The 25,464-nt window shown below is 36.9% G+C and overlaps 3 protein-coding genes across 3 annotated transcripts; 2 read left to right on the forward strand and 1 right to left on the reverse strand.

The window, feature by feature from the left end:
* On the forward strand, positions 1-2,616 carry LOC105951141 (uncharacterized). The gene is made up of 3 exons (XM_088821218.1): positions 1-99; positions 1,988-2,227; positions 2,338-2,616. Exons 1-3 carry the CDS (start codon positions 1-3, stop codon positions 2,614-2,616), a joined length of 618 nt encoding a protein of 205 aa, XP_088677344.1.
* A 1,259-nt stretch (positions 2,617-3,875) lies between these two features.
* On the forward strand, positions 3,876-6,089 carry LOC105951127 (large ribosomal subunit protein uL10z). Its single transcript, XM_012974517.2, has 5 exons — positions 3,876-4,446; positions 4,593-4,661; positions 5,108-5,206; positions 5,308-5,700; positions 5,792-6,089. Exons 1-5 carry the CDS (start codon positions 4,189-4,191, stop codon positions 5,939-5,941), a joined length of 969 nt encoding a protein of 322 aa, XP_012829971.2. The 5' UTR covers positions 3,876-4,188; the 3' UTR covers positions 5,942-6,089.
* An 11,697-nt stretch (positions 6,090-17,786) lies between these two features.
* LOC148768454 (uncharacterized) lies at positions 17,787-18,239 on the reverse strand. Its single transcript, XM_088821219.1, has one exon. The coding sequence runs from the start codon at positions 18,237-18,239 to the stop codon at positions 17,787-17,789; it is 453 nt and encodes a 150-aa protein (XP_088677345.1).
* Between the last annotated feature and the right edge of the window lie 7,225 nt (positions 18,240-25,464).

Genomic DNA, 25,464 nt, shown 5'->3' on the forward strand with positions numbered 1-25,464 from the left:
ATGAAAATTGTAGAAGAAATGTCAAATGCATTGGTGCTACCAAAGGCAATACTTACAACATTGAAGGAGAGGGATGAGACAAATGTAGCTGAAATGAAGGCAATTTACAATGCTCGTCATAGGCTTCTGGCCATAGAGAAAGCCGGTAGATCTTAAATGCAACTTTTGATGACGAAATTGTCCGAACATAATTACCTTCAGGATCATAGATCGAACGAAGATGGTGAAGTCACTGATTTGTTTTGAAGCAACCCTACTTGCTTGGCCTCAGGGCGTAGCTTTCCCAACGTGTTACTTATGGATTGCACGTATAAAACTAACCGATACGGATTCCCATTACTAGAGATGGTGGGCGTTACTTCTACGGAAAAAAAAAATCTCCATTGCCTTTGCATACTTACAATGTGAGAAGACAGACAACTACGAATAGGCATTGAGGACCTTGGTGGAGAAGATGGGAGGGAGTCATAGTCCTAATTGTATCGTCACTGACTGATATTTGGCTTTGATGAAAGTTATATCTCTTGTGTATCCAACTAGTCATCATTTGCTATGTAGGTGGCATGTTAGCAAGAATATTCTTGCTAAATGTAAAAAAAAATGTTCAAAAAAGAGAAAGAAAAATGGAAGCGGTTTGAGACAAGTTGGGCAAATCTTGTTGAGTAAGATCGGAGGAGTTGTTTTATGTGGAATGGAATTTAATGAAACGAAACTTCGTTGATTTTCCGAAGGCTCTATCTTACGTAGCTGACTCGTGGTTGAACCCGTACAAACAGAGGATTGAATCCACATGGACAGACAAATGTATGCACCTCGGAACATACACTTCTAACAAGTAATCTTTATATTATATGACTTGACATACACGTCTCTATTATATAATAACTTATAATATATTTATACGTCTTGTAATATATGATATGATGGAGGGTGCACATACATTCAAAGATTAAGAAAAATATGATGAATTCATTGGGGAAACTTCGTTATTTTGTTCACTATATTGACAACGTCTTGATGTTGCAACAAATTAAAATCAAGGCTTCCTTTGAGATTAGCAGAAATACATACCAACACGGCTTCAAGATAGGGCTTTACAGTGAACTTTTAGGTTTTGTGTCGATGCACGCCCTTGAGTTCATCAAAATTGAGGTGGACAAATCACGTGAGTTGTTCGCTCAAGTTGAGGTGCCTTGCAGTTGCAGTCTCCAAATAACTCGCGGAGTACTGTGTGCACATGACATCCACGAGATTAATATGAAGTGAATTCTCATTTCACTTCAATGCATCGACAAACATTGGAAAGTATGGAGCCACGTGAAGGTTCAAATTCGGACGACTTGAATTATGGTTCTTCTCCACACCTAAATTTTTGTAAGACTAATTGCACTTACAATTTTATTGATATTATGTTAACATGGTTGCCATCACGATCAGAATGTAGGTTTTGACTCCAACACGAGGCACTGCGAAGTATACAACAAAAAAAGACAACAAAAAAAGACAACAAAAAAGTCAGCTAAACCCTCCGTCACGAGAAAGGTACGGACAACATTTTTGATTTCATGAAAAAATATGAAAAAAGCTAAATTTCGACATTAAGGTGTCGAAAATATGTCCCTAAATTCGACACCTTAATGTCGAAATTTAGTATATTGGGACTAATTACAAACAGTTAAATTTCGACACTAAGGTGTCGATTTTGTGTGCACAAACTCGACACCTTAGTGTCGAAATTTAATTGTTTGTAATGAGTCCCAATGTACTAAATTTCGGCATTAAGGTCTCGAATTTATGGACATATATTCGACACCTTAATGTCGAATTTAGTATATTGGGACTAATTACAAACAGTTAAATTTTGATACTAAGGTGTCGATTTTGTGTGCATAAAGTCAACACCTTAGTGTCGAAATTGAACTTTTTCATATTTTTTTTAACTTTCTATTATCCAATTAATTTTTTTTCAATATTCATTTTTTTATAGAAAAAGGCTAATGCGAAGACGCAGTTTATTGTCCAAATTCATCTAATGTTTCAAGAATATGTACAAGACATCAAGAACATCGCATCAGATAGTCATTGTGGATTTCGGGTAGTTGCATCTATGGTAGGATTGGGCGAAGAAAATTGGGCACAAGTAAGACGTGACATGCTCACTGAACTGAAAAGGAATCATGACATTTACATAAAGAGTTACAAAGTATGGGCCACCATAGAGGAGTTGGTAGCTATATTGGACTGTTGGGTTTCACCTGCCGATCGACAATATTGGATGACATTACCTTATATGGGCCATATAATTGCCCATGCTTACAACATTGTACTGTGGTCCAGTATTTCTCAAAATATCAATGCCTTACATTTCTTCCACTTTCGAGCGATCCCGTTCCTGTTGAGATGCGGCAAGAGCATGGCCTAGCATTCGTGAACAATAACCATTTTGTACATGTCGTCTTGAAGAACAATTGCCCTATGCCTCCTATCGTAGATCATTGGACACGGTACCACGAGCCCAAGGCAGAGGGTTGGAAGACATCCGATACCGAGGATAGGATTGCGACTTTTAGAGGTTTAGTTAGTTCAAAACGTAGCACTCCGCTCAAAATTTTGTAAGCGACATGCTCCTCAAAATCTGGTATTAACTCACGAATTTCTGGACCTATCGAGCTTGGCGATGCCGTTTGGCTACTGGACCCACCCACTTCAGTAGTCGAAGTGGCATGTGGCTCCGGTACAACGACATGTGAATCCTGTGAATCACTACGTCGTTTTCGGGTACGATGGCGCGGGAGGGGAGGAGCTGAGGAGGACGAACTGTGCATTTCCTCTTTCGATGGAAAGCGGTTTATCGTACACGAGCATCCTCTACAAAAAACAAAAAACAACTACATTTATTAAAAAAAAAAACAATTAAATTTCGACATCTATATGCCGATTTCTGACCATAAAAATCGACACCTTGGTGTTGATTTTTATGAGTGTTTCTCGACATCTTGTAGATGTCGAACCCTCATCAAAAAATCGACATCTTGGTGTCGAATTGGATGATAAGAAATCGACTTCTTTAAAATGTCGAGAAACCTTCAATAAAATCGACACATGTCGAATCATAGCATACAAAATCGACTTGCAAATGCCGAATTTTTCCTTTGAAAAACGACATGTGCTGGTCGAATGAAAATGAAGAACAAATCAAAAATCTGCTCTCCAGACAACAATTCATCAACGAAAGCTTCTTAATGTCATTTTAACATAATGAAACTATGGATTTATCAAATTTAAATAACCCTTTTCGAAAATTTCAAACAAAGTTCATAAATACCTGCGGCGGCGGCGACGTTGCTGGGCAGGTTTGGGTCACTCATGATTGTGAGCGGCGGGGCTGCGGCGGCGGCGATCGATGGTGGAGCTTGGGCGGCGGAGCTTAGGCGGCGGAGCTTGGGCGGCGGAACTTTAACGGCGGTGTTTTTTTTTTTTTAGTTTTTTTTTCCCTCATTATTTGTATTTGGTCTTACATGAGAAAAAAAAGGCAATTTAACTTATGGGTATATTTGTCATTTCCTCTTAATAAAATAGAATCTTCTGGAATCTTTTTTTAATTTGGTCTTGCACAAGTGAAATTAATATTGCATATAGCCGCAGCCTAATATATATATATATATACATTCACACGAAAATCCTACCCTTTAAAAAAAAAACAGAAGTTAATGGATATTATTTATTTATTTATTTTACGCAATAAAGTAGAAAATCTAATTTGGGTCGGGTTTGAACGGAATTGTATTCATATTTTAAGTAGCCCATTACGCATAATAAAAACTGATTTTTAATAAAAAATAAGAGGCCCATAAATACACATCAGAACCACAGGCACAGCCGTTAGATCATTATCGAAAATGCCAATCCAACCATTGGTTTTAGGGCACGGTCTTTGTAAAAACCCTCAACCCACCGCAGGCAAAGTTTTCGACTGTGAATTCCCGCATTTGGCTTCCACCATTTTCAACCGGCCCTAAAAGCTTGAATCGAAGAGGCTAAGAGACGGCGCCGCCGCTGTCCACCTCGACATAGCCACTGCTACCAGTGCTACGTCTTGGCCCTCGTTTTTGCATCTCTTCCTCTCATACACCTAGGGTTTCGTCTGTATTTTGTTGTTTCTATTAGCTGAGAGAAAGAAATAGAGAAATGGCACCCAAGGTATCAAAGGCCGACAAGAAAATCGCATACGACAAGAAACTGTGCAATTTGCTGGATGAGTACACGCAGGTGTTGGTGGCGGTGGCGGACAACGTGGGGTCCACTCAGCTCCAGAACATTCGGAGCGCGCTAAGGGGAGATTCGGTTGTTCTGATGGGTAAAAATACTATGATGAAGAGGTCGATCCGAATCCACTCTGAGAACACTGGAAACAAAGCTATTCTCGCCCTAATTGATCTCCTTGTTGTAAGTAACAAGTCCCCCCTGTTGATTGATTGATTTTGGTGGTGGTTTATTTATGTATGTATAGTAATTGGGTAGAATCAATTATTAGGTAGAATCTTTCTTACTGCTGTTGTTTTGGTTTGCTATGAATGATTGGACGACTACAGGGGAATGTTGGACTAATCTTCACTAAGGGTGACTTGAAGGAAGTGACTGAAGAGGTTGCCAAGTTCAAGGTGAATTCATTTCTTTTTATTGCCTGCCTCTCTCTATATATTGCTGTCAAGTTAACTAGTTAATGTATCTGTTTCGTGTTGTGATCTATGTATGTCTGTGTGGTTGCTGTTATGTTTATCTTTATTGACTTCTGTACATGGATCGATTTTGTCGTGTTTATCTTCTGTTGTTAAATATGTCTGAAGTTCAGTTCTCGTTCCTGCTATTGTTATGTATTATTATGCATCAGCTTTAGGCTAACCCTGTATTTTTTGTCTTATTCGAACTCGAACCGAATGTTGTAGACTAGGGAAGAACTTGATGGTTTTAATGGTGTTCTGTTTTGGATGAGTTGTCTGTAATTTCTAAACATTCTGATCCAATATGGAAGATGAAATATAGAAAGAAAAGTTGTCTTGTTGATATATAAGTATTCGTTTATAACATATAAGCTTTCTCAAAACAGGTTGGAGCACCTGCTCGTGTTGGTTTGGTAGCCCCGATTGATGTCATTGTCCCACCTGGGAATACGGGTCTCGATCCGTCACAGACATCTTTCTTCCAGGTACTTACTAACGAAATCATTTCCGATTTTGTTTCCTCTTTCTTTATAATTCGTGTGATAATACTGAATAATGTTGTATGTATGTATCCGTTCGTGTGTAGGTTCTTAACATTCCCACTAAGATTAACAAGGGTACTGTCGAAATCGTAACCCCTGTGGAGCTCATCAAAAAGGGTGACAAAGTGGGTTCCTCTGAAGCTGCACTTCTTTCGAAACTCGGAATCAGGCCATTCTCTTATGGTCTAGTTGTCACCAAGGTTTACGACAACGGTTCCGTTTTCAGCCCTGAGGTGCTTGACTTGACCGAAGATGACCTAATTGGCAAGTTTGCTATGGGTGTTTCCATGGTCACCTCGTTGGCTCTAGCCATCTCTTACCCAACCCTAGCTGCTGCACCCCATATGTTCATCAATGCCTACAAGAATGTCTTGGCTGTCGCCGTTGCTACTGATTATTCCTTCCCACTTGCCGATAAAGTCAAGGAGTATCTTGCTGTAAGTATCATTCTATTCTGTTACATTTGTCATGTAAATAGAATTTGTTGTCTGATATTTGAATGTGGTTGTGGTGTTTTATACAAACCAGGACCCTAGCAAGTTTGCTGTTGCAGTCGCTGCTCCTGTTGCTGCGGGGTCGGGTGCTGCACCTGCTGCTGCTGCCGTCAAGGAAGAGGAGAAGAAAGAAGAACCTGCTGATGAATCTGATGATGACCTTGGTTTCAGTCTTTTCGATTAAGTTTAATGTTTGTGCCGTTTAATGACTTTCCCGTTGATGTTAGTTTTCAAAGTTTCTCGACTATATTTTTATTCAAGACCATATTTTGCAGTTATATGTTTTTAGATATTATTGCATTTTTGCTTATTTTATGATTATTTTTTATTGATGTTGATTTGCATTGCGTGAAGAAACCCGACCGCAACTATTTGTGTGAAGAAACCCGACCGCAACTATTTGCTATGTGCTTAATATATTTGTACTTTTCAGGTAAATGACTTATCTAGAACATGTATGCATGCGAATTGCAATAAGGCTGCGGCTATATGCAATACTCATTCCACTTGTGCAAGACCAAATTAAAGAAATATTCCAAAAGATTCCATTTTATTAAGATGAAATGAAAAATATACCCATAAATTAAATTGGCTTTTTTTTTTCTCATGCAAGACCAAATACAAATAATGAGGAAAAAAAACAAAAAAAAAAATATACAAACCCTACCTACGCCCACCTTCTTCGCCTCCCAAGCTCCACCGCCGGTTGCCGCCGCCGCCAACCCCGCCGCTCACCATCATGAGTGACCTAAATCTGCCCAAAAAAAGAGGAAAAACAAATTAAATAATTTGAAACTGGTAAAAATCGACACCAAGGTGTCGAAAAACTATGCTACAAATCGACACTTAAGCGTCGAACTTCATAGGTAAAAATCGACATTGACATTTCGAATTTATAGCACAAATTCAACATTGCCAAATGTCGAATTTTATACCTCAAAATCGACATATATAAAATGTCGATTTTTACCTATAAAATTCGACCTGTACATGTCGAATTTGTTTGCGCGAGATTTTTTTTGGAAAAACGATATTCTAGCTAAAAAAACCCATAAATGCATACCTTCTTGGGTTCTTCCACCGTAGAATCTTCTATTTTGATGTCTTCTGACTCCATACTTGCCATCTTTGTAAGATTTTTGAGTCTTGATGATTTTGAATGTTTAGGTTTTGTAGGTTTATGGAGGAGGAATGAGAAAGGTCTTGTGGGTTTTGGAAGATGGAGAAGATGAGAGTTGGTCTTGTAGTTTTGTGGTCTTGTGATATGGTTTTTTGTGTTTTTGAATTTTTGGTCTTGCACATTTGGAATCTTCTATTTTTTTAATAAGTAAGGGTATTATAGTATTTATACATTGAAAATTTTAATTTGGTCTTGCACAAGTGGAATTAGTCTTGCATATAGCCGCACCCTTGCAATAATTGTGATTTTATAAGTGATGTGGTCTTCAATATTGAGTTTGTGGCCCAGTAGGTAAATAATTTGTAGGCCCATTGGGTTGGCCCAATTAGGCATATCATTAATAAGCTTTAAATATGATTGAATGCATGCAATATTGACTTGAATTTATATTGCACCTTTAACCTAGTCCAACTTGTTAACGTGATAGATAAGTAGATAACCTTCCAATCAAATACAAATTTTAATACAACAAGAAAAGTATTTAATTTTTGATAACCGAGTTTGGACAAAATCATTGAACTAAGAGGTCTGGAATTGTTCTATGCTACATTGGTGGATATTTATTACCCATAAGCACACAAACATTAACTTGTATTTGTGTGGAGATCAACGGAAAACATAGAATTAAACCAGTCCCAAAAAGAATTAAAAAAGAAAAAAGGAGGCTACATTAAATTTAATAAATAAACGTGAATTGTAATTCAATAATATCGGCTGGGGCATACAATAAATTCTTCAAAGTCCAATTATTTTTCGAAATTCAAATGTCTTGAGAGAGTTAGAGAGTATGAGAGAGAATTTCTAAACAAAAAAAATAAATGAAAAAAATTCCGCTGCATTCAGTAAAAGTCCCGCTGCAAATAGCATTACCCTTTACCAAAAATTCGATAAAATCAACCATAAATATATGTGTTGAATTAATTTTGAAAAGAAACTTGCAAAAGACAACAATAAAAGATGAATATTTATAAATTCCCCAATATTATTGAAAATTGAATCACCGTCCATCAAGACAAGCCCTAAAAAACAAAATGTGGTATAGATAGGATCATCAAATTAATCAACTCACAAACTTTTAAAATTTAGACAATCTGCTAAACGCCTCTGAGCATTAATATCCTTTTCAAATTAGGACGGTCGTATTTTCGTTAAGTCTATCGACCATCTTAATTAGTTAGAGAGCTTAGATGGAAAGAACATAGTCATTTGAAACTGAAAATACCGTATTATCATATATATAACTCATCAGGCATCAAAATCACATTCATTCCAAAGAAAATGGCGTCTCTCCGACTATCCCGCATCTACCTACTAGCCTCATGCCGCCGACCCGACCCGACCGCCCAAACTCCGCAACATAATATCGTTGAAAAATATTATTTTCAATCCAAATTTTCCAACTAAGTTATCATTTTCCAGTCTCTGTCGTTGTCTATTTTCAGTCTAAACTCTGTAACTAAGTTTTCTAGTTTTCAGTCTAAATAACTGGGTGTTAGCTATACAAAATATTTTTGAGGAAGTTTTAACCAATTTTTTCTTTGAGTCTTCCCTTTCGTTTTGTTGTCTTTGAAAAATATGATGGCCTAAAACTGCAAAGGCTATGACCTAGAGTATGAGCAGCTCCGAATCTTGCCTCCTTCTTTGGCGTTGTTTGCCTTCCACATAAAAGGAAGAGTTTTCGCTCCAGGCCTGTCATCCAGGGATCTCCTTCCGTTCGTCCACTCGGGGATGAGCCCTACAAGACTGAGGTTGGCTAAATCATAAGATTTTTAGCTCGCTATTGCGAATTTTCCTAAATGAGTCACACGCGATTACTGCTCAGGAGGAGCCGAAGCATGCAACATGTATGAATGAATTGAATCGTAAGACTTAAATCGTAAATGATAAGATTTTAAGCTCGGTATTGCGAATTTTCGTAAAAATGAGTCACACACGTTTACGGCCGAAGAGGAGTCGAAGCATGCTGCTTTTGTGGCGGATATTTCGGATATTGCAAGAGAGATCCACTTTGGGGTCAAATTTGCAATTTGGGTGGAGCGGCTACGAAGATGGAATAAGTACATGGGTGATTCTGCAATTTTCAAAACTATTTCAGCAAGGGAGATGGATTTCCAGAAATTACAAATTAACCCCCACCTGGGGGCATTTCTGGTTTAAGGACCAAAAATCGTAAAATTTGATTGATTTGTTGATATTTAAGATTTATTTTAACATTTGAATCTACATATATATGAATGAATTGAATCGTAAATCATAAGGTTTTATGCTTGGTATCGCGAATTCTCGTAAATGTGGCGGAAATTTTGGATATTGAAAGAGAGATCCACTTTGGGGTCAAATTTGCAATTTGGGTGGAGCGGGGTAGGAAGATTGAGTAAGTATAAGGGCGATTCTGCAATTTTTAGAACTGTTTGAGCCAGGGAGGTGGATTTTCAGAAATTACAAATTGTCCTCCACTTGGGGGGCATTTCCGGTTTAAGGACCAAAATTAAAAATAGTATATAATATAGGGACAAAAACTGTAATTATCACAAGCTTATTATAAATAATATAATACATTAAAGTTTTCCTAAATCGTAAAATTTGATCGATTTGTTGATATTTTAACTTTTGAATCGACTTAGGTATGAACGAATTGAATCGTAAGATTTGGATCGTAAATGATATGATTTTGTACTCGATATTAGTCGAAGCATACTGCGTTGGTGGCGGATATTTCGGATATTGCAAGAGAGATCCAATTTGGAATCAAATTTGCAATTTGGGTAGTGCGGCGGGGAAGATGGAGTAAGTATAGGGGTGATTCTACAAATTACAAAATTATTTCAACCATGGAGGTTGATTTCCAAAAATTACAAATTGACCCCCACTTGGGGGCATTTCCGGTTGAAGGACTAAATTAAAAGATGGTATATTATTAAATTAAAAATGGTATATAATATAGGGACTAAAATTGTAATTATCACAAGTTCATTATAAATAATATAATAAATTAAAGGTTTCCTAAATCGTAAATCGTAAAATTTGTTGATATTTAAGATTTATTTAACTTTTGAATCCACTTAGGTATGAACGAATTGAATCGTAAATCATAAATTTTAAACTCGGTATTACGAATTTTCGTAAATGAGTCACACACGATTATAGCTGAGAAGTCGAAGCATACTGCGTTGGTGGTGGATGTTTCGAATATGGCAAGAGAGATCCCTTTGGGGTTAAATTTGCAATTTGGGCAGCACGGATGGGAAGATGGAGTAAGTATAGGCGTGATTCTGCAATTTTCAAAACTGTTTCAGTCGGGGAGGTAGATTTGTTGTCTTAAATATCAACAAATCGATTAAATTTTATAATTTACAACTTAGGAAAACTTTAATTTATTATATTATTTATGTAAACTTGTGATAATTACAGTTTTTGTCCCTATATTGTATACCATTTTTAGTTTTGGTCCTTAAACCGGAAATGCCCCAAGTGGAGGTCAATTTGTATTATCTTAAAATCCACCTCCCTGGCTCAAACCGTTCTAAAAATTGCTGAATCACCCCTATACTTACTCCATCTTACCCGCTCACCCAAATTGCGGAATCACCCCTATACTTACTCCATCTTCCTATAGTGCGACAAAATATTTCGTCAGCCTCCGATTATTCTTCACGCATATATACCCATCCTGAGAATATAATACACATTGATTTAATTTAATTATTTATCTATTTCAAAAAAAAATTAAATTAACAAATTTGTATAGGAACATGATAACTTACTTGACATGAAGATCTACCGGGGAGAAAAATGTCAGGTGATTTTGTTTGCTTTGTGGATTTACGGTTGTCGTGATTTTCATTCTTTAGCAGCAAATGACTCTTCCCAGTTATGATTGATTCAATACATTTACGAGCTAAACCAACTTCACCACCTATCGAAATATACAAATTTCAATTTATTTATTTAAAAAAAAAAAGGAAAATTCGACATAAGATAAAAGAGACTGAAAAAATGGCGTATGGCCCCTTATTCGTTTAATGTGATCTTCATATAGCGCATACTCATCTTCCATAGTGCAGATTTGAGAACACTGCCGCAACAAATATAAATTACGACACAATACTTATTACATTATAAATTTAATCCATTTAAACTAAAAAAAAAACATTACCAGTTGTTGCCTTTTCCGATAAAAAAATTGCCAAGGCATTCTGCAAATCTTCCAAATCCTGCACGTTTTTCACTTCCGTATTATTTGTCGCCTCAAATTGAACAAGTCAATTCTCTTTTACAGCAATCCCAGTTTGATTATCGGACAAGATTTCCATGTCATCATAGAACACGACAACATGAGCAGATCTGCAGTCAATGTATTTCCACTAAGTAATAAGAAAATTTAGTTGAAAATTAGTGCAAGAAAAGAAAATGATAAACGTTTCTGTAAACCGAAGAGAAACAACAGCCATCAAAGACTTGAAATTACGAAGAAAAAAAAAAGATCTTTTAAAGTATTCCAGAAGCAAACTACCAGAAGAATTTCCCCCGATTTTCTCGCGAGCATTATGTCAATTTAGAACCGACGTATTATAAAGTATGAACACGCCTGAAAGTCATTAATCAGTCTGGACATTAATATAAAGAACTAAAACTAATCTCCGTTTGTCTGAATGGAAGGAATGGAGCAAACCTTGAAACTCGTACCTCCATATGTATGGTTGGAACGTGACAATCAAAGAGAGACAATCAACAGTGTCGAGGAAGAAGAGAGCAATCGTGTGGGTGGAGAAAAGCCGCTACCACCATCGAAGAAAGACAATAACAGTATCGAGGAAGAAAAAAGCAAGCGTACGTGTGGGTAGAGAAGACGACCTTCAATGTTTCATCACTAATCTCCTTCTCGATTAGCGACCAGACGCCTTTGGTGGCGGAACCAAACTGAAGCAAACAGTTCTCCCTCTTCGAGTCGATCAACAAGACAACAACCTTTGATATTGAACAACTTTCTATGGTCGGAAAATATTTATTTGCATCTAAAGCTTTAGGGATATCACAGGCATTTTTATTGATTTTTCGGTTTCTGAAAGTTCGTTTTCGTTAACATTGAACTCAAGTGACTGGTTTTCGCTGGTAAATTTCATGAATGGGATAAAATTTGGTCTGAGTAACAGAGCAAGCTTAGAGAAGGGGACGAAATCGAGGAATTTTAGTTCGGGTTTTTGTTTCCTATGGTAGTAGTTGTAGAGCACAACAACTGCTATGAGCATCATCGTCCGGAGGGTCATTAATGGAAACCCTCCCTAGGGTCGTCCGGAGGGTTTCTATAAATGCCTAAACCACATCTCTATCTCTCAGCTAGACTGCCAGCGGTGGTGGATGTGACCAATAATAGCAGCAGTCTGTTACGAATAACAACCATGACGAGGAAGCTGCTTCATCTACGAATCTATACCAGTTTTTTGCTTTAAATATTCTGGCATGAGTTTTGCTATTTCACTTGCATGAAATATCTCTGTTCATACATCAACAACGTCAAGACTTATTTATTGATAAAATTCTCGAGAAAAGCTTATATATTTCTCCGTATCTGTATATTACTAACTTCACGTTACATCATATATATATATATATATATATATATATATATATATATATATATATATATATATATATATATATATATATATATATATATATATATATATATATATGTGCGGCTCAGAGACTTCAACCCTAGTTATACAGCTTTTCTGTAAGAAAGGAAATAACCAAAGATAAAGCTAAAAAGAATATATATCGTGATTTGGGAAAATCTGCCAATACTCCCCCTCAAGTGGGTGCATGAGGATTACGAGTGCCCAACTTGCAAAGAAAGTAGTCGAACTGTGGCTTTCCAACAACCTTGGTGAAACTATCGGCCAATTGTTCATCTGTACGTATGTAGTGTGTAGAGATAAGGCCATCTTTTAGAGCATTTCGAATCGAATGATAATCAATCTCTATATGTTTTGTTCGTTCATGAAACAACGGATTAGCTGCGATGTGCATCGCCGCCTGGCTATCACAATGAAGTTGTATGGGTAATGTATGTAAAATACCAAACGATTTTAGCAACCCCTTTAACCAGTTCAACTCACAAGTTGTCGTTGCCATGACCGATACTCAGCTTCTGCAGATGACCTCGATATAGTATGTTGTTTCTTGGTCTTCCTAGACACCGGAGATGAACCAATGAGTACAAGATACCCTGTCAATGACCGACGAGTAATGGGACAACTCGCCCAGTCGGAATCGCAATAGGCAAACAACTGGAGAGCACTATCCGCGCGGAGCATGATGCCTAGACCAGGTCGACCTTTCAAATATCGAACAACACGAAGTGCAACCTGTTAGAGTAGGTGACCAACAAGCCAACTTGTGGCTGTGGTCTTTCCATTTATTATTGTAATAAACAAACCTTTTTAGTATTAATGATAGAACACCTTGGCATTCTATATCTTTGTCCCTTTGTCACAAGCATAGATACAGTCCCTACAGTTATTACAAGTACCAGTAATTGATCGTTAGGATCGTGAGATATTTACTTTAGTATTATAACTGTTAAACGTGTTCCTAGTCGAAGGGTTACGCTACCAATGATGATATCGGCCTTTCCCATTAAGAGACTAGCACTTAATGTATGTGTACTGCATCTCATCAGTAAACGGTATTGTGATATCGGCATGCATAAGTGGGTGCTCGCAAGTTGACGAGTTCAATAAACTCCTTCTCCCTAGAAATCTCTAAGTGGTTCTCAATAATCGAGTAGAGATATCTATGGTATAGTTGTACACCATTAGTCCTTATGACCTAGACATCACCGTGACTTCACTAGAGGACCAGCTATATCGTGACCTCTCCCTCATTCCACCGAGGACCACCCCAAGGGCCAGTGTTCGTGTAGTCCGAAATCTAGTGGGAGGTCTGTGCATTGTAGTCGGGGATTCGATCACTAGAATAGTCTTGGATATCCTGTGTGTTCTCATAGTTTGTAATCTCTAAGTCTCGGCCCAGAGCTGACTAAGTGATGATTAGAGAATTCGATTCTCTAAGTCATGCACGTAACGATTACAACACTTAGAATGATCGCACAATCATTGAACTACTAAGGAGGTCTCGATGAACCAATGCCTCTAGTTCAATCGGGACATATGAATCGAAGGGATCGTACTGTACACTAACTATATCAAAAGGTTCTTGCAGACACTTCATTTGTATCTAGGGAATCATGACGCGTAGTTGCTAGACGCCAATCTTGATTCGTTGGGTGATTAAGGTGAAACGAGCTTCATCTTAATCGTAGATCTAAGGGACGAGTTTTGACCTCAAAGGGTTGTGGGCCCACGGCTAGCTTACACCTGAACCATCGAGGGTCACACTGCTCGTGCACATGAGATCTTTGAATAAACTGTCAAAGGTAAAAACGTTTTATCTTTGCATGATTGGAAGTCAATAAAATTGGGTCCAACATTCGTAATTTGGAATTATGAATGAGAATAAGAAAAGGAAAAGAATAGGCGAACATCTTAGCGGACTTTCTAAATCGAGAAGTTTCCAAATTTAGAAAGTGCAGTGAATTAGGGTTTCCACTTTTAGGAAGTTGGAAATTGAGAATTGGCACTCGTAATGACTAGGACATTATAATGATTCCGAAAATGTAATTGTTACAATTTTACGATCATCGAATTGAGAGAGACGAGCGTGTAAAAGAACTAACGAACTTAAGTTGTTGGGCCCAGTCCAACTTAAGCCCGTTAGGGTTTTAAACAAGACACTATAAATACTTGATTTATAGGTCTTGCACAAAAAACAACTCACACACGAAATCCTAGCCGCTCCCTCTCTCTCTCGGCCGATCTCCTCCATGGCCACCACTGCCGTCGTCGCCGTGTCTAGTGCCACGTTTTAGTAGATCGAAGTATACGAGGTGAAATCCGAGAGGAGGAAGATCGTAGAATCGAAGAATCGAGGAGCAGCCCCCGAGCCGACGACGCACGCGCCTCCACGCGCCGCCCGAAGACAGCGCGTGAGCCACACGCACCGCCGTACCCGCACCGCCGCTGCTACCGCTTTGCCGTTGCTGCCCCGGATTGCACGAATTGGTTTCCGTGGCAATCTAGCTTCATTAAGTGCGCCTACCTCACGCTTCAAGAGGTGAAGTTTCGAGTCCGTTGCCGTTCAATTCGGTTTTAATTAAATTAAATATGCATGTTCGTTTAGTAAGTATATTGTATGATTTTATGTGACTACATGAAATTGTTTATTTACTGCAAGCATGATTATTTGATTTAATGCGAGCATGTTAGTTGATTTAATTTCGATTAATTAATTCGCATGTATGTTGTTTTTAATTTCGCTGGAAGCGCAAAGGTACGCAATTAATCGTTTTCAATTATCATGTATGTGTTTATGTGTTTTAAATTCGTTTAATTCGCATAAAATTTTTGTTTTCCGCTGCGTACACGTGTCTGATTCCTAACACAGCCTCCCAGTGACGAGTCTGTGGAGCTTGCATGAATTGAGCCAAAATATGTACCGAATAACACAACTCCGATCGAGTAATAGTTAAGTAAATCAATCGACCAACCAGTCGCCGATATGCCTCGGGGTTAGGAATAAATTCATTATTATCGAGAGCAAGGCCATGGTTTTGCTCTAATGGGATATTGGCAGGCTTTGCACCAAGAAACCCGGCCTTGGAAATAATATCCAATGCATACTTGCGTTGAGACAAAAAAAATACTCACGATTATTCCCTGCTATAATTAAATCATCCACATATACAAGTATGACCAAGAATACTCCATGTCTCATTGTGAATAAAGAATAATCCGAATAAGAATGGGAAAATCCATAAGACAACAATGCGCTAGATAATTTTGGGAACCAATTTCTTGGTGCCTGACGTAAACAATATAACGACTTGCGCAAACGGCATACCTTATGAGGAGAAGAACTGAGAAAGCCAGGGCGGTCGCATGTATACTTCCTCAGCCAAGTCACCATGGAGAAAAGCATTTCGGACGTCCATTTGATGGAGTTCCTAATAGTCATGTATAGCTGCCAAAGCTAATACTACCCGAACGGTTCCCATCTTGGCTACCGGTGCAAAGGTTTCATGATAATCAATCCCTTCTTTGTGCATGTTCCCTAAAATCACCAGGCGAGCTTAGCGTTCAACCGTGCCATCGGAATTATATTTTATCTTATACACCCATTTGCAACCAATGGGTTTCTTACCCCGTGGCAAAGTCACAACAGACCAAGTTCCATTGTCTTCAAGAGCTTGAATCTCTTTTTTCATAGCCTGACGCCATTTATCATCTTTCACTGCATCGGAAAAACGTGTTGGCTCGAAACCTACACTCACGGCTGCAAGAAATTTTCTGTGTTGCACAGTGAACTTATTACAACAAGCATAATTAGCTATGGGATACGGAGTACCTGAGGAACTGTGAGTAAGCGGTGGCACCGAAACGGGATCAAGAAGACGTGTAGTGTGACAAATGTAACCTGTTAAGTGACTGGGTGCCTTGTGAGTACGAGTAGGACGTGTTTTATGGGTTGTTGCTGCTGCATCACCCTCGTCATTCGAAGTAGGACGTGTTTTCTGGGTTGTTGTTGTTGCATTACCCTCGTCGCTTGAACTCCCCCTGTCAACGGTGTTAATCAATTTTCTCCGTATCATCTAATGTCTCAGATGTAGAAATCAAAGCAGAATCTAAAAATTCTGGACTACCCAATTCCTCATTTCGCAACTCATTTTCCTTATCATCAGAATTATTCGTTGTACATGCAAAAGAAAATTCATTTTCGCTAAAAACAACATCCCTAGAGACAAACAACTCCTTAGTCTCCAAATCGAACAAACGCCAACCCTTCTTTCCATAAGGATATCCCACAAAAATGCATTTCCGACCGCGAGAAGCAAATTTATTGGAATCTCGCTTTCTAGCGAAACACAAACACCAAATGTCCGAAATAAATCATAAGAAGGAGGATGCCCAAAAATTAATTCATATGGAGTCTTACCACCCAAAACACAAGATGGAACACGATTAATAAAAAAATCGGCATTTAAGATGCACTCCCCCCAAAATCTAATAGGAAGTTTGGCTTGAAACCTTAAGGCACGAGCTACATTGAGTATGTGCCGATGCTTCCGTTCAACACGTCCATTCTGTTGCGGAGTACCAACACACGATGTTTGGTGCAAAATACCATTAGTTTCAAAATATTCTTTTAGACATGTAAACTCTGTTCCACTATCACTTCTCACTGTTTTAATAACTTTGCCAAATTGCCGATTCACCATAGCACAAAAATTTTGCAAAATACCAGAGACTTCTCTGTTCTCAATTAACAAATAAATCCAAATAGACCGAGAAAATCATCAACAATGGTCAAGAAATATACTACTCCACAAGTAGAAGGAGTAAGATAAGGCCCCCACAAGTCACAATGAATCAATGAAAATAACTTAGTAACTTTATCATCACTTAAAGGAAAAACATGTCTTGTTTGTTTGGCACGAAGACAAATTTCACAATTCTTAAATATTCCACCACTTGTGTCAAAAAGTAAAATTGGGAGAAGACCCGACTAGACGAAATGAGGGATCCCTCGACCGTGGCCTCCCCCTCTGACCGAGCCTTTACTGCCTCCACGCCCCAACCCTTTCGGACGATTTCCCCACCAGTCTGGGTACGGACGACTTGGAAGCAACGACTTTCGTCATGTCCCACTCGACCACAGTGGTTGCACAGTTCAGATTTGTCTCGCGTAACATTTGGGCCAGCCCAAACTTTGCTTTGGGCGAGGTAGGCGACTACATCACTCCTATCATCTTCCTGAAATATTTAGCAACTGAGTGGCCTCTCTGTTTGCAGTTTCCCAACTCAGTCTTCAAGTGATTGATTTTCGGCCCATTCGCGACCGCAAATCTCAACTGCAAGTCTTCCAAGAGTTCTTGAGCGGTTTCCTGATAAGTAATTGTTGATCGAAGCGTTGGTTCAATGGTATTAAAGAACCAAGAAATAAGCATGGAATATATCATCCACCAATCGTCAATTTTAGGGTCTTTCTCAGTAGGTTGAGTAACGGTCCCATCGACGAAACCCAATTTCTTCTCTGCCCGTAACGCAACTCTCTTAGCTTTCGCACAGTCCTCATAATTCGAACCCTTCAACTGAACATGAGTTATGAGGCTTCCAAGGTGATCTGCCGAGCTCAAGGTGTACGGTGTGATACCGCCTTCAACTTTATTCTTTGTATCGTTCATGGTTGCAAATTAAAAAGGAAAAATAATTGCCTCAATTGTATGGGTCTGATTCCATGATAAAATTCTCGAGAAAAGCTTATGTATTTCTGTGTATCTGTATATTACTAACTTCACGTGACATCATATATATATGTGTGGCTGAGAGACTTCAACCCTAGTTATACAGTTTTTCCGTAAGAAAGGAAATAACCAAGATAAAGCTAAAGAGAATATATATCGTGATTTGGGCAAATCTGACCAAATCTGCCAATAATTTTGAAACCTGGTCAATTAGCATCCCAAAATTCTATGATATACGAGGTCGAACAATGGCTCCCTCAATCAAACAGTGCCCACACTCTTGTTTTTTTTCTTTTGAAAATGAAAAACACGGTCAGGCTCCGAGCACACGTGGATTGATTACCTGCAGATGACGTGGAGCCAGCACATGGAGCAGATAAACCTTATGTATGGAAAAAAAAAAGAAAAAAAAAAACATAATTGTGTATGTATTATATATGATGTTGTGATGAAAATTACAGCCATGGGCTGAGAATAAAAATAATAAGGACATAGATCAAAATCTGAAAATGAAAAGGGAGAAAAAACAATTGATCGAATGAGAGGTGAATTTGAGTGTAATGGTATTAACCGTTTTTTAATAATTTCTTAATGCAACCTAAAACAACGTCGCAACATTTGTAGAATCGCTATCGTTATTCCAATCAAAACACGTTTTTTGTTTAAAGCTGGAATCACCAAAACGCCGCCGTTTTGATGATTGTGCATGGAGCACACACTTTCTTCATGATTTAAGGTATCAGAGTGCTCCCCAAGCCTTCTCCGGAGTTTTACTATTTAAAGACCAACATTTTCTACATTATGTTTTTATGCTTTTATCATATTACTTAAGTTAGGTAGAGTAGTGTAGCTGTGATGGAGTTTTTGTTCAGTTTGTAGTGAATTTCCTCACTTTTTCATCAATACAACTCTACCTTATTTGCAGTGAATTATCATCTTTATTTTTATAAATCAGTATATTTATAACATTTGAGAGGTTAGGCAAACAATAATCAAAGAAAGGCCGACCTAACTACAAGTCTACAATGCTACATATACATGAGACAGACGAGAAGAACATGAGGAGGAAGAATATTGAATCAATAGGAGAGCAATTGGGAGAGTTGGAGAAAATCCGGTCCCAAAATTATGAGTCGATAATTGATGTGCTATCTAAGCCCAGATCTGATCGAAGACGGCAGAAGTCTGCAATTGGAGGAAAAATGTGGTGGGTGGATGGGCCAAAAGAAAAAGAGAAAGAAATGTACCTAAAGAAAAAAAAATGGCAGATCACCATATATATGCTTAATATATATATATATATATATATATATATATATATTAGTAATAGTAATAACAATAACCTTTTAACCTTTTATATATATATAAAAGAAGAAGAAGAAGAAGAAGAAGAAGAAGAAGAAGAAGAAGAAGAAGAAGAAGAAGAAGAAGAAGAAGAAGAAGAAGAAGAAGAAGAAGAAGAAGAAGAAGAAGAAGAAGAAGAAGAAGAAGAAGAAGAAGAAGAAGAAGAAGAAGAAGAAGAAGAAGAAGAAGAAGAAGAAGAAGAAGAAGAAGAAGAAGAAGAAGAAGAAGAAGAAGAAGAAGAAGAAGAAGAAGAAGAAGAAGAAGAAGAAGAAGAAGAAGAAGAAGAAGAAGAAGAAGAAGAAGAAGAAGAAGAAGAAGAAGAAGAAGAAGAAGAAGAAGAAGAAGAAGAAGAAGAAGAAGAAGAAGAAGAAGAAGAAGAAGAAGAAGAAGAAGAAGAAGAAGAAGAAGAAGAAGAAGAAGAAGAAGAAGAAGAAGAAGAAGAAGAAGAAGAAGAAGTGGCTGGCTGAAATTAGAGGTGAACTTTTCTCAAATGGTGCAAAATAGTTTGTGCCTCTCTCTATTAAAACAGAAGTATTGATGGGTTATATCAAGTAGCCATTTGTAAATGTGGTTTGCCCTAGGGCTAGTATATTCTTCATTTTTTTTCTTCTTTTACAAATTCAAATCTTATTACAAATTGGGGAAGTAGGGAAGGGAGTCATGATTTGAACCCTAGACCTCTACTGCAGTAGTAGAGGCTAGGTACCAGACTTGGTAGGCTATTATATTCTTTCACGGGAATAGTTTTTTTCATTATTGTCAGTTTACAAGATTTTACTCCCAGTTAGTTGTGAAAGTTGGATTGAACGAATCGGAATTAAGAGTTTTTACAATATTTTTTTTTTTGGAATTACAAAACTAATTTCAATTTTAATTCCAAAATTTTTGAAATCTAAAATTTCATTCCAATTCCAAAACTTATGGAAACTTCGAAAAATTTCATCATGTAAGTTTTAACATTATGATTTGCATGATATGCTTTATTCGATTTCAATTTAAACACATAATTATGCTTGCTACTTGAGTATACCTTATTGATGAATTTAATCGTTCATAGAATTCGTATGATAGAAAAAAAAAACTTCTTCAACATATGCATGTCCATTCCCAACAGTACATTCATTATAAACGATGTTTTACAACGGTTCTTTTGTTTTTCAATGAGTCTATATTTGTATAATATTCACTATGATTTATCAATATCCGCCTTTAATCTGCGTCTCAATCTTGTCTATTTTTGGGTTTTCTCTTCAAATTTGCCTTCCCTGACCAGCTCCCCATCTTTCACGCAGCGGTCTCTTTTCGAGCTTAAGAAGCAAGCGATTATTTCATGCGAGTTTTTCTCTAAGCAAACTTGTGTATCTTCTTGGGCTTCTTCCTTAGTGGGCTAGTGGCCCAAATTCCTCTTTCCTTCGGACTCTGGCTGAACGGACTCGTTTTCAACGGACTCGTTTTCAGCTCGTTGGCCCGATCTTGCCAAATTAGCCCCCATCAGTGTATATATATATCTACACTTTCTCTCTCATATATATTACCAATTTTCACTAAATACATAAATATGTTTCTTCGTCATTTTTCTCTCGATGCTTTCTCTCTTCTCCATTAATGGTTGAATCTTCAAATATCACGAGAAATTAATCAAAGTACTTATATATTGCTGCAGAAAGAATGAAAAAAAAAATGAGCAGCCAATAAATTAAATCCAAATGTTAGTTAATCTGATATATCATATATCAGCACAAAGTTAGGACAGTCATTTATTTTTTCCATGTATTTGAACTCACATTCACAAAAGCTCTGATTTTCAGGCATGTAAAAGTGGTCCAACTCCTCCCACTTACTATTCTTTTTGTAAAGTTATGTGTATATGCTTGTATGTTGCCAATTGTACTATTAGTGCGTACGGTTAAGTACAACCTAGTACTACAAACATTAATCCTATGAATAATCCTCATTTGTTTTAAAGCAATTCAAATATCACGATCTTGACTTTGATGTTTGACCTCATTATAAGAAGAAAAAGGAAAAAAAGAAATTACTCATCATTTATTTTATTATAATATATATCAGAAATACTCTTTTGAACTTGGTTTTATTTGTAAAACTAAGATATATCTCAATCGACAATAGGACAAATTAAATTCCAAGTATAATATAATCTTTATACATGCATTTTTGACTTTAACAATATTTAGATAAGTTAATTAAACATTTTTTTTCTTCTCGTCGACACTTTGTAAGTTGAGATTGTTACACATGGCCGATTACTGGTCAGTATAAGTTGCAAGCTATTGTCCGAGAATGATAATTTTAATTTATCGAGTTAATATATATATATATATATATATATATATATATATATATATATATATATATATATATATATATATATATATATTTGGTTGCAGTTTTTTTCGTTACAAAAGGAGGAAAAAAAAATTAGGTGTTTTTTCAATAAAGAGAAGGTGCTAGTACTATATACAGTCTATAGACCTCGCATTAAGTAAAAGTATTCAAGTGCAAAGCGACCGGAACCATATTTCGGCAACAACATAAACAATGACTATTATGTTTGGTTGTTAATTTGGTGTGTTTCGATTTTGAAATATTTTTTTCCCTTATGATGATAATATGATAAGTATAAAAAGGAAATATTAAAAATCACAAGTTTTTATCGATGATATAGGTATTAATTTTATAAAAGGAAAAACATAAAATATAGCTAGTTGCTAAGAAAATTATAAAAATGACAAATTTTTCTCATTAAAAAGGTTGGTGGTGGAGCTGAAAAGGCAGCTCTTTAATTTATATATAGTTTTTGGTTGTCAAGTCAAATATCCAAAAGTAAATCTTGGTGAGTGAGTGTTATACTTTTCAGACTTAATTATTTTAATTTATCTTGTGAAAGATAGTGAGTTGAGTGTGTTCTTTTCAAAAGTGTATGTAGCAGCACACCCCAATTTAACCAATTTGAGAAATCATTTTTGAACTATGGAATATCCATACTCTTTTTATTTTTTATATTTTTTGTTAATAAAAGGAATATGCAACCATGCATATTGATGCATTAGGTAAACCTACACTCTCGTATAATAGTTTGTAGATCATACGAGAGACGTAAACAACACAAGGCTAACCATATGGGAAAGCTCGACCTAGCGACCGTTAACAATAGGATTCGAACATGAGTCAATTGACACAGATTCACTTGCTCCAACCTTTAGACCATCCTTGCGGGACTGGAATATGCATACTCTAGATTGTGCCAATTATTTCCAAAGTCCAAACACCACCAAAAACCTCTTTGTGTGTGTGTGAGAGAGAGAGAGAGAGAGAGAGAGAGAGAGAGAGAGAGAGAGAGAGAGAGAGAGAGAGAGAGAGAGATTGAAACAGGTTATGGAATAGGTCCCAAAAAGCCGGTTATGGAATAGGTCCCAAAAATCTTAAGGGACGGTTATGGAATTATTTATTGTTTTTTTCTTAAATAATTGTGTTTATTGGTAGTTCATTTTTATTTGTAAAATCATTCAACTTTTAGAGGCTGTTTGATACATTCTTACGTCTGATAAGATGTTTTAAGAGTTGATAAGTTGTTACATCTTATTTTTAGGATTAATGTTAGACTGTTTGGATAATGAGTTTATTTCCTATTTTTACTCATTATAAGATCTTAAAAAATGTGGGATAAATGTATTTTATAAAAAATATCGTATTTGCTCTCCAATAGCTTATTTAGAAAAAAAATAAGATCTTTTTTTTTTTTAAAATACCAGATACTTTGGAAGAGCTTATAAACTCACATCATAAAAACTCCTTTTAACATCTATAAGCTTATCCAAACACGAAGAGACCGATAATTTGAAGAATATTGAATCGCTAAAGAGATAAGATAATTTATAGTTCCGGTTTGCGTTGACCGGTTACAGTTCCATTTTTGTTGGAACCGTTGACCCGCTTCCAATTCATTCGGGTTCTAATCGGACCACTGGCCATGTCTGCATGTGTGTGTGTGTGAGAGAGAGAGAGAAGAGAGGGGGGGGATTCATGATTCGTAAAGGAACGTGCAAATAACATGCAAAATGTTGAAATGGAATATCGGACCCTGTAAAGTTGTAGTAGTGATAGTAGATAAATTGAATGAATGAAGATGAGAAATTAAATGAAGAATATATTAACTAGTTGGAAATGAACCTGAATAAAAATGAATAATGCGAAACATAGTGGTGGCTTTTTCTCTGTGTGGATAATTAATATAGAGCTAATAGCAATGACCCCCTGTGTTATTTCTAATTGGCGAATACCCCCCTGTATTATTAATATTAGCACAAAACCCCCTATATTGTGTTTGGTATTGTACACCGCCACCTATTCATCATTTGGCTGTTGACTAAAGTAAAAAGACTATATTACCCCTAATGTAAAAAAATTTAAAAAAACCCCCAAAACTCAAAACACCTGCTACGTGTTCTCAAAACCAAAAATATCCACCTCTCCCAAATTCAATCCCAAATCGAAGAGAAAAAAAAACCCTAAACTCCAAACTCAATTTCGATCGAAATACTCTCCCAAATGCCTTCTATTTAAAGATTCTCGAAGAAAGACGTGAAGACGACTGTGAAATTTCGATTAAAGAGGTATGAAGTTTTTGGGGAGTTGTGGGTTGTGGTCCAGACATTTGTATTAAAATAGTAGGGTTTAAGTTTCTGAGGTTTTCGTTTTTTTGGGGGAGTGGTAGGTTGGAGTCCAAACTTTATGTATTTTTTTCGAGAATGTGGGTTGTTGTCGAGACATTGTCTGGATCTTTTGGGGATTGTGGATTAGTGGTCCATTTTTTGATATTATTGTTTTATGTAGGGTATATGTTGTCTATATCTTCAAGAGACATGTGGGGTCTTATTTTTTTGGGGTTTCAATTTTTTAATTTTTTTATTCAAATTTTTGTTTATGATTTTTGTCCAGACATTGTCTGCATTTCTTTTTTTTACTGTTGAGATTTTTAGGGTTTTCTGTTTGTTTTTTTTTTTTTTTTTATTAACTATTGTAGAGTTTTTTCACTTAAAGTTTTATTATTTATGCAGATGAACCTGTTGTGCGAAATATCTGTATGGTTGGATGGGGTTTTCGTATATAATCCTGAATTGTGTTATGTTGGAGGGAGAAATGTAGTGGCTGGAAAGATTTGCTTGGACTACTTGAACAGGCAGTTACTGTATGATATGTACAAAGCATGTGGAGGTAAAAAAGTGAATGTCAACTTTTACTTCTTGTACCCTGGGCAATCACTTGAACATGGGCTCAAGTACATTATAGATGATGTAAGTATTGCATGGTTGGTGAATGTTCATGAAGAACTGGACCAGTTGACACTTTACACTGAAGATGTAGACATAGAGCCAATCATTGCAGTTGATAAGGATGGGAATGTAATTGAAAAGAGGAAAGAAATTCTTTATTTGCGGAATGGTGATGAAGATACAGTTGATGAAGACTCAACAACTGCACAACCTCAGCCTGAAGAACCTCATTCTGAAGAACCAACTAGTGAAGAAGTACAACCTGAAGAACCAACAAGTGAAGAACTACATCATGAAGAAGCAGCAGCTGAAGAAGTACAGCCTGAAGAACCAACACTTGAAGAGATTTTTGCTGAATTCCTAACCACTGAAGAACCAACACCTGAAGATGTGTTTGCTGAAGTACCAAGAAATGAACAACAACAAACTGAAGAACCAAGAAATGAAGATACCAGAAATGATGATGTGGTGTTTTCTGAGGATGATGATTCAGATGATGGTGACTACATTCATCCTGAAGATTGTTC

This window comes from Erythranthe guttata, chromosome 8 (genome assembly GCF_056151865.1).
Source record: "Erythranthe guttata isolate IM_541 chromosome 8, IM_541, whole genome shotgun sequence".
NCBI lineage: Eukaryota > Viridiplantae > Streptophyta > Magnoliopsida > Lamiales > Phrymaceae > Erythranthe > Erythranthe guttata.